General features: G+C 54.1%; 1 protein-coding gene across 1 annotated transcript; it reads right to left on the bottom strand.

The window, feature by feature from the left end:
• Positions 1-2294: 2294 nt before the first annotated feature.
• On the bottom strand, positions 2295-7751 carry GID4 (GID complex subunit 4 homolog). Its single transcript, XM_019473968.1, has 5 exons — positions 7696-7751; positions 6605-6712; positions 5734-5835; positions 4310-4440; positions 2295-3072 (listed from the first exon to the last, which is right to left on the bottom strand). The coding sequence occupies exons 1-5, from the start codon at positions 7744-7746 to the stop codon at positions 3009-3011; spliced, it is 456 nt and encodes a 151-aa protein (XP_019329513.1). The 5' UTR covers positions 7747-7751; the 3' UTR covers positions 2295-3008.
• Between the last annotated feature and the right edge of the window lie 2241 nt (positions 7752-9992).

Raw genomic sequence — 9992 nt, 5'->3', positions numbered from 1 at the left:
ACAGCACAGCTCTCCCCCGGATAAACGCTTTGGTCGACAAACACACACGGACACAGACCCCTTAAATACATTTCATGTTTAATTTGGACATTGATCGCTCCGCAAAACGCCGCCTCGGGCCCTGCTCCCTCTGCCCACAGGTACACCCCTCCTGCAGCCAGCGCGGTTAAAAAGAGACATCGCAACCTCTTCCAGGACCAAATACCCCATTTCTTACCTCCGAAACGCTTTGGTCGACAAACACACACGGACACAGACCCCTTAAATACATTTCATGTTTAATTTGGACATTGATCGCTCCGCAAAACGCCGCCTCGGGCCCTGCTCCCTCTGCCCACAGGTACACCCCTCCTGCAGCCAGCGCGGTTAAAAAGAGACATCGCAACCTCTTCCAGGACCAAATACCCCATTTCTTACCTCCGCACCCCAAGATCCTCCCCCGGTCAGTTCTCTCACCACACCGCGACGTACGTAACATCTCTCCTTTAGCTCATCAAACGAGTCAAAGAAAAAGAAAACCAAAACGAAGGCTTTAGAGGAGGGAAGCTCTGAACACCGACAGCCCCTGCAAACCTCTCGGCTCCAGGACCTGCTCTGCACCCGCCACACGCGTCCCATGGGGCGGCATCACCCCGGCAGTTTTGGATTTCAGCCGAAATTGGCTTCAGGACGGTCGGAAGGATTCCGGCAGAGAGCGGGACGCTCCTTCCCCTCCCTTCTCGCAACGTATCGAGTCTCAGAGAAAAACTTCAAGAGCAATTTTGGGGTAGTTATACATATTAAACAACCCCGGGACCCTTCCTAACCCAGCTTCTGCCAACGACCACAGTGTTAATTCAACTAAAGCACGTCAGAAACCCAAGCGTCACGCTGGCACCGACAGCCCCGGGGAGCGCGAGGAGACCGGCGCCGCCACCAATATTGCACACAGACAGCTCCGGAGGGCTGCAAAGAGCCGGCGGAGCCAGGTCCCCGTGCCCACCCCAGCGCCTGGGAGGAGGCTTCGCCCCCGCGCTCGGTCACAGGGGAGCAGCACCCGCCGGCTTTCGCCTCTAAAACCAGGACATCTCCCAGCACCGCCTGTGAGGAAACCGCTCTCCCCACCGCCAAAGGGGACGAGTTTCTCCGAGAGGAGCAGAATGAAACGGGAATCCCGCTTCCCAACTGCCCTGCTCGCAGCCGCTCTCCCTTCGTGCCTGGAATCGCTCTCCCGCTACTCTACAAACCTACCCGCAACGGCCAAGACAACGGCACGCGCTTCCTTCATCGCCAGCACAGCGGGCAGGCTTCTGCCCCACGGAAGTGCCAGGTCTCTCTCCATTTGTGCTGGGGAAAAGGATTCATCCGCGGCGAACAGCACGCGACGAGGCAAGTGCTTTCCGCATCATCTCCTGAGACCAGCCCGGCCGCTTCTCCGATCACGCAAGATCCCGACTTGGAATAGAGGAAATGGGCTCACCGAGACCTGAATACTTTCTCGTTAAGGCTTAAACTAGCGATTCAGCTGCTGCGATAAGCCAGACACGCTGCCGAAAGGAAGAAAGTTAGTTAAAAAGAAGAAAACCCAAACCACCTTGGCGCTAGGCCCGCGGAGGGCTTCGCTTTCCTCTCCCAGGCGGCAAACCCGTCCTCAACACCCACCCGGTTAACGCGTGACACAAGCCTGCTTTAAGGGGGGGTTGTTTTTAAAACAGCCAGAAAAACGCAAACTGAACTCTCACAGAAGCCCCGCAGGTGGGACCGTCACATTAAATATACAACCGAGGCCAACTTTTAAAATGTCTTTAAAAAAAAAGAAACCCACACGCGCATTTGGGAGAATTTGCAGAATTGTTTGTTTTTTTTTTTTTCCTTTTTTTTTCTTTTTTTGCCTTGTAAAAAGGTAGCAGTGGTGTCTACCGGGTTGTTGTTTTTTTTTTTTTCCTTTTCTTTTCTTTTTTTGCCTTGTAAAAAGGTATCAAGCAGTGGTGTGGGTGAAGCATGAAGTGCGAGTACAAAGGCTGAACGGTCCCAGAGCTGTCCCTGCGACGCTGCTCGGCGCTTGCACTCCGATTACTTTCCCAAAGCGGCTAGCTGATTACGTACACGTATATAAAAACTAAACGCAGACATTCCCGGTTTTCAATGTGAAAACGGTACAATGTAATCGAGTACTTGTGCATTTGCCATAGGGTCCTTCAGAAAAGGAGCCATAAAAATATTATTTTTTTTCTAATAAAAGTCTTTTTTTTTTGTCTTTTTTTTTTTTGTCTTTTTTACCCTTAACTTAAGTAAAGAGCAAATATACACCTATAAGCAGAGTTCAGATCCACTTTACTGAGAGCCTGGAAGTCCGTACATCAAATTAATTCCCAGTGGCGTATCCAGACACCGGAACAGCTCCCAGCTCCAAAGGGCCGGTGTTCCTGAAAGATCTGCAGCTCCGGCTAACCTCGCTAGCCAGCGCGAAGCAAAGACTCCTTCAAGCCTCATCTGTCTCAGCCAACGCTCCCCCAAGAGACTCTGCAGCTGAGCAGCTCTCTGCCAAGCAGAGCCTCGCACGCGGGACCCGGCTCTGGGAGCACCAGAGCTGGCAATCTGGGCAACAAACCCGAGCCCTGGCGATTTCAACCCATATCAGGCTGTAACAATGAAAATATAAGCACGGAGCTTATATTTTCTTATTACTCAGAGGACAGACCACTGATTCCAGCTACTGAGAAACAGCTTCCAGAGGAGAGCCGGGAGGAATTTCAGTGATAGAGAAACTAGCTGTGCAATAAGAAAGTGCATTTAAAGGTAGCTTAAAACCAGGTTAAAGATCAAATCGCCACTCGACAGGAGGGAGAATCAAGCTCCAGCAGCCACGCTCCTTGGGCTGGGTGGGTTAACATTCAGGCTCTCTCTCGCGAGTCCGAGGGGCAGGAGAGAAGCGTGCATTCCCGTGCTCCGACAGGGACACAGTTCTCCTGGCAGGCCATGCCCTCCTGCCCGGTTTGCTTCTGTGCGGTATCAGTTCTGGACAGCTGTCATCGGAATTCGTAGATAGGAGCGCTGTGCTCAGGAACGTGAGTTAAATTCAATGACTGATACCTGGGAGAGAGGGAAAAGACAGACGAGAGGATTACGTAGAGCAACAGAGCTCCCCTAGCACTAACGGCTCCCGCTTGGCAGGTCACGGAGCAGACATCCCGGCGGCTGGCTCTTCTCTTCCCCGTTACAGTCTCAGAGGTGTTCGGGCACCCAACGCCCGCTTACCCGTGGTGCCAAAACCCCGTGAGGACTCGGCATCGTTCCTCATTTCCATTCCCGTGCCTTTGAGCTACCCGCAGCCAGGCTGCGTTCGAGGTGGGCTGCCCGTGGTTTTTGGACACCTTTTGAAGTTCAACAACTCTCACGTGCAAACGGCGTTTGCTACAACTGCAAATTACACGCAGGTCTTTCAAAGCTCAGCTGGAGGGGATTCGTCTGAAAGCCTCCCAGGTACCTTCCCACCCCCGAGAGCTTCCAGCCACCCTACAGATTCACTTCCTGCGCGTGACCAATATCCAAGGCTGTCAGAGGGAAAAGAGCTCTCCACAGCTACATGTCACACAGCTTTAACATGAAACCAACCAATTGCCTTTGACAGTTCCCTGTGTCTTACAGCAACACCCCAAGGACCACGGACTACAAAGCGCTGGCCTAACAAGATTTCTGTGTGAAGGGAGCAACAGCCAAGCTGTTATATGCGAGAAAGCACCGAGCTCCTTCTCGAAGGCCCCTCTGACATCCTCTGAAGGGCCAAGGCATGGAGTAGCTCAAAGCTTGAATCACTGAGCAAAGCACAAACTGAGGGAGCACAACCCTGCACACGAGGCCAGGCTGCCTTACGCTTGCCTGTCCCCGCGGGAGGGCAGGAGCAGGCAAGCCCTGCGAGCGTTTGGACTGGAGACCAGGCTTCTGGAGGGATGCTTTTAGTGAACCACAGCTGGTGTCTGCCTCCCAACGTACCTCACTGACGCACCAGGCCATTGCTTCACCGGGCCGCGGCACGTCTCCAGACCCCGTGTCTCCCCTGCGCCACGTTGCCAGCCCGATTATCCCCAGCCGCGCAAAAAGGGCAGCGCTTTATACCACACGAACGGGCTGCACTAGCCTGCTCTGGCCAAGCACGGCACACACGCCCTCCTCCCTTCTGCCCCGAGGTCCAGCTGCCAGACTGAACCTCCTTCCCAGCCCAGAGAAGCACCGCCTGGACGCTCCCAAGGCCGCAGACGAGCGGAAGAGGAGTCACTGCTTGGTTTGAGGAGCCACCCTTCAGTCCGCAGGAGGAAGGAAGCTTCCTTACCATTCTGAACTCCTATGGTAGTAATAGCCCTCTATAGATGCTGCTGACTTCTGGAAGCAGATGTAATAGAAACCAGCAAAGGAAGCACCGCTGATGTCTTTGATAGTGTGATCTGGGACTAGGAACTGTTCCTGCACACAAAACACAGACCGTATTTTAAGATGCCGGTCAAATACTATCCCCCCCACCCTCAGCCTGCCCTCCCAAACTGAATATTGGCACCCATTAACACGAAGGCATCCCTGGCTGAGCATTCCCTGCACTCGCAGCAGCCCAGACCACAGAGACCAGCGTGTTCTTTCACCACCTGCCACCGTAGGCATCTTACAGGGAAGCAGACAACCGAGAACAGAACCAGTTTTTGAGTGCACGAGATCAGTTTCAGTTCAACACCTGCCCACTGCAAACCAGAAGCCAATTGCAAAATCAGGAATCAGAGCTGCCTGATGGCAAAAAGAAGGCTCCGAGACCTTATTGCAGCCTTTCGATACTTACAGGGGGCTATAAGGAAGACGGAGGGAGACTTTTTAGCAGGGCCTGTAGCGATAGGACAAGGGGTAATGGTTTCAAACTAAAAGAGGGTAGCTTTAGATCAGCTGTAAGAAAGAAACTCTTTACTATGAGGGTGGTGAGACCCTGGAACAGGTTGCTCGGAGAAGTTGTGGATGCCCCAACCCCTGGAAGTGTTCAAGGTCAGGCTGGTCGGGGCTTTAAGCAACTGGAAGATGTCCCTGCCCGTGGCAGGGGAGGGGGCGTGTACTAGATAATCTTTAAAGATCCCTTCCAACCCAAACCTTTCTGTGATTTTATGATTTCCTCCCATCACAGCTGCACAAAGCTTGTGTAAAGAGGGAGGAATCGATCCAGCTGAAGAGCAGAGAGGTGCAGACTGGCCAGTCTGCATCAAACACACAGGCCCCGCACAGGGACCGAAGACACCAATTCTCTCACCCTCTGGAGCATCATCAAGCAAGATTTTCCTGTTGCGTTTTTAGCCGTGACTGCAGCCCTTAAGGACGCAATTAGCCGGCTAGACAGGAGTCACACTGGAATTTGCAAGTATGGTGGGTTACGAGGTTGGTTACGAGGTTGGTAGGGTCAGATCTTTCATTAAACCAGCGTAGCCAAAAAAGCTTTCAGGCACCACAAGCCTCTGTCAGTCGCTTGTAAGCAGCTCAGAGAAGGAGACATGCGGAGTTTACCTTCCATCTCATGAAGACATAGTCCCCATTTTTCAGATCCTCGTAATCAAAGTCATCAGAGTTAAATGTTTTTGCATACTGGTAAAAAGCCTGGAACTTCCCCTGAAACAAAAAAGAAAAGAAAAAAAAACCCAGGATGCTTATTCCAGGAGTAGAGCTCCTAGTGCCAGCCTCTGTCAGTCGCTTGTAAGCAGCTCAGAGAAGGAGACATGCGGAGTTTACCTTCCATCTCATGAAGACATAGTCCCCATTTTTCAGATCCTCGTAATCAAAGTCATCAGAGTTAAATGTTTTTGCATACTGGTAAAAAGCCTGGAACTTCCCCTGAAACAAAAAAGAAAAGAAAAAAAAACCCAGGATGCTTATTCCAGGAGTAGAGCTCACTAGTGCCAGCTGCTATTTAGGAGGGAAGAACTGCTACGGAACAGGACCTCCTCACCAAAGGGGCTGCTCTTTCCCTGGAGCAGTGCTAAACGCACACCCCAGGACCAGCACCGGGGAACACAGAGGATTGCCGGACATCCGCAGCCATATCCAGCCCGGCTGGAGAAGCTCCTACACTTCCAGAGGAAGTTATTTTGACAGAAACATAATAAACATCAAAGTCTGGCAAACAACAGCAAAGGTCAAGGCGGGGATGCAATCAGCTGGCTGCTGTGGCCCTGATCCAGAGCACAGTGGCAGACACACCCTGTCCTGAGCAGAGGGCTGAGGTGGCTGAGACGCAGGTACCAACCGCCCTGCCTGCGCCAGAGGGGCACCTCTCCCCTTCTCCACTCCGTTTTGCAACGAGTCTTCAAAAGAAGGAGCGTGTTCTCCTGGCGGGTCGAGAGACGGGGATTGCTCCTGCTCCCTTCCGACCCCAGGGCCAGCAAGTGGAAAGCAAGACACCCCCTCCCTTCTCGTGGATCACAGCCAACAGCCTGCTGAAGGGACCTCTAGTTGCAAAGATCCCGATGGGAAAAGGAGGGAGACACCCAAAAAAGGAGAGGTTTCCAGGCCCTTCTGACAGCTCTTGCACGGGCACACGTTGCACTTCATCTCCAAACCAGCTGCTCAGCCAGGACTGCATCTGCCCCCCTGATTTATTTACCCAGTGTTTACGATCCACATCTTCATCAGCGTCCCACTTGCGCGTTAAGAAAGGGTGCTTTTTACTGATTATTTCTCCTTCAAAGAAAGTGGTGAGGGTTGGGTACTCCTAGGAGAGAAGACAGACGAACGAGAGGTCAGGAGATTTGTCATCTAGAGATAGAAACTCAAACGCAGGTAAAGGTGCAGGCGCTCAGCAAAAAGCAGCATCTCGCAGCAAGAGCTCCGAGCGATCCGAGGCCGGTGCTCCCATCCCTCCAAGCAGCACGCTGCCTCGTCCTGCCCCACACCTCTTAAAGTCTGACTCGTACGCACGCACAGCCTCCGCCCTCTTCTTCCAGCCTCTCTCTGCCTCTCTGTTCACTTCATGAAACCAGAAGGAGCCATGTCAGAGCTGGACTGTGGGGAAGCTCCCAGCTGGACGATCGCAAGCGACCATTTACAGCCAGCACCGCTCCCCAGCAGATACCCGGCGGTGGCTGCACGACTGCTACAAAGCCCAAGGGCTGGATTGAGCCACCCCACCGGGGGAGAAGGTGCTCCTCTTCAGCTTTGCATTGGCACCGAATTAGGAGAATGCAGGCAGGGAATAGCAGGCTCAGCTGGGGTGAGCGAGCTTCTCCAAGCGCTCCCGTGTAACGACAGACACGCGGTGCACCGCAGCCGAAAGCACCACCACCCCCGGGAGACAGTTCTCACCGACCGTCTGACACCACGAGCAGATCTCAGAGGATACATAGGGAAGGAAATACGTAAAGATCCGACTGTTCGGCTCCCGGTTTATTTTCTTTCAGCAACACACCACCACTGGTAGAGGGCCTAAAGCTGACTGCAGGGTCAGACTCTGTTCTGCTCAGACCTTAAGGGATGGCAGATAAGCTTCCCTCGTTCAGGACTCCCATCGCGGCCCATCGTACTTGCTCAACATGCCAAGAACAACAAACTGAAGCTATTAAACTACTTCGCAGTCAAATTTACTGTATGCTCAAGCCCTCCGCTTCCTATTTCTGGTGGCAGTTTCTCCCACCCCACCAGGAAAAAGAAAACCCTTTACACAGCACCTTTTCTTGTTGTTTTGCAGTTAACACTCACCTCCGTAAGGCCTTTAATCTTCAAGTATCCACAGAGATAGGAGTTTTCCATATCCACATGCTAGAAAAGAGTGCAAAGTCCAACCATAAGCATAGGCATGAAGGCACCCAATTGATCCAAAGCAGTTTCTAACCCCTCCAAGGCTAATTTCAGTTTCAACTGGTACAGACTGTCCAGCTGACTGCCCAACGCTCCCACTGGCAGCCCTTCCCCACGGCTGGGAACCACTCAGAAAGAGCATTTACAGGTGCCCAGCTCAGATCTGACTGCCCCCACATCCCAGGCCCGACAACACCCCCTCTGCTTCCAGCTCCATCACGCTCAGGCAGCGCCTTCTGCCCAGATGCTTCTAACGGGAAGCAAACTCCCCCCTCTCCACCCAGAAGGAAGCAGGCTCACAGTTTTCTCCAAGTGAGAACACCACTGGCAGAATCACCCACGCTCCCAGCCCCCACATTTCCCAGTCACAAACTGGCATTCGGGTGAGGGAAGAGTAAAAACCATCTCTTTACTGGAGGTAATTCAGGCTAGAGGAAGAAAGCGTGGCCCTGAGCTTCGCCGTCTGCTTATTTAACAGGCCCGACCCACGCCTCTCTAACAGGCTACCTGTACTCTCTGCCTAGCACCCGGCCTGGCGGCACGGTGCACGCCAAAGCCTGCTCAGAAGCCGGACGACATCTCGCGCGTTTTGAAAGAGGCCCTTCTCCCAGACCTAATGCCTTTATGCCACCCTTCTTTTGAGTTACGGGGCTGCATCTCGCCGCTTCTGCTGTGCAGAAGCTAGCGTGTCTGTTCCAAGCACCTTTAAAACCAGGGGATTTTCCAAGCTTTTCCCCCCTCGACATCTCCAGATCAGTTTTCAAAGCAAGAAGCGAGTTATTTGGGGAAGTGCAAACATCAACTGTGAGAAGATGGATCTTCCCCACCTGCGATCAAAGAAAAGCGACGTTTCTCTGCGCTCAGCACAGGGAGAGCAGGCAGCCACCTCTTCTCAGCTGACACGCGCAAAACAGCAGCATTTTTAGCACAAAGCCACAGCCAGCCCCTGCGAGAAGGCAGCGTGCAGTGAAGCTGATCAGCCATAGGATGTCCCCACCACAGCAAACTGTACCAGGTACGCCTGTGCTGTTGACAAGCGGAGGACCGTACGTGAAAACAGACGGTCCGGTTCAAACGCTACCCCATCTGCTGACCCTGGGGCTCTGACGCTACTCCACAACGCCGGCACGCGCGTCAAGCTCCATCACTGCGCTTGCTACACGCTCAGTCACGGTCCCCCAGATCCCGTGCCACCAAACTGGGAACAAAGCTGTGACTCGCAGGGTGCTCTATAGGAAAGTGTGTATCAGATGTCTGGCTTGCCCGCCTACTAATGACTCCACACCTCGCCAGCTCTGCCCAAAGCCATCGTGCCAATGCCTAGGACTAAAAATAAAGCACGCAGGGTGACAATGACTGCAGGGAGGAATGGGAAAGCCACGCGAGCCAGCGTCCCGATTCCCCAGCACAGCTGGGCACTACAGCTGTCTGGCTGCATTCCTGCCACAGACAAACCACCGCACTTCGCCCCAGGCTCCCTGCTCAGCCCGGGGGAGCCTCTGACACCCCAGGGACGGGAAACCCTGGGTCCCAGGTCCAACCAGGCCACGCTCTGCCAGCCAGGGACTGGGACCTGGATCCCTGCTGATTTCCAGCCAGGCCTGAAATACAGGCTGTCCCGCTGGTAGGGACTTCCCAGGACAGCACCCACTCTAAGCCGGGCTCTTACCCTTCCGCCCTGGGGCAGAGAGGTGCACGGCCACTCCAGAGCCTGAAGGGAACGGGGGAGGGATCCCAGGTTATGAACCTTGCCAGGCCTGAGGGGAGTGGGGCAAAGAGGTGGTGGGGGGGGGAGAGGCTTGAGCGCAGTGGCCTCTCCTCAGGGTTCGAAGGCAAGGGAGCAAGGAGGTGGCCCTGGGCCTCACCGGGCCTGAAGGAACGGGGTCTCTCCTGGGGCCTGAGGGGAATAGGACAGGGTCTTTTCCCCTGATCCTGAAAAGAAGGTAAAGCGCACTGGGGGATGGAGATCTCTCCAGAGCCTGAGGACTCACAGCCATTACCAGGCTTGATGGAACCAGGGGAATCACAGGGAGGCACCGCCAAGTCAGAGGGGGGCAGGGACAGGGAGGACCACGGGCCTTTCCAGGCCTGAGGGGAAGGAAGGGTCCCCCCGAGGCCTCTGCCTCCCTGGTCACACCTCACCAGGGCACAGGGGAATGGGGACGCTGGGACTAAAGGACAGGGGTCCCCCCCTGTCC

The sequence above is a fragment of the Aptenodytes forsteri genome, unplaced genomic scaffold (genome assembly GCF_000699145.1).
Source record: "Aptenodytes forsteri isolate BGI_AS27 unplaced genomic scaffold, ASM69914v1 Scaffold55, whole genome shotgun sequence".
NCBI lineage: Eukaryota > Metazoa > Chordata > Aves > Sphenisciformes > Spheniscidae > Aptenodytes > Aptenodytes forsteri.
The sequence above is the reverse complement of the archived record's forward strand: the minus strand, read 5'-3'. Positions and strand labels throughout refer to the sequence as shown.

Excerpts from the sequence above, each read along its gene's own strand:
- GID4 (XM_019473968.1), bottom strand. The coding sequence starts at position 7,746 with ATGGAAAACTCCTATCTCTGTGGATACTTGAAGATTAAAGGCCTTACG. Across the intron at positions 5,836-6,604 it reads ATGTGGATCGTAAACACTGG|GGGAAGTTCCAGGCTTTTTA; the intron begins GTAAATAAATCA and ends TTTTTGTTTCAG. Across the intron at positions 3,073-4,309 it reads TACCATAGGAGTTCAGAATG|GTATCAGTCATTGAATTTAA; the intron begins GTAAGGAAGCTT and ends CCTCTCTCCCAG.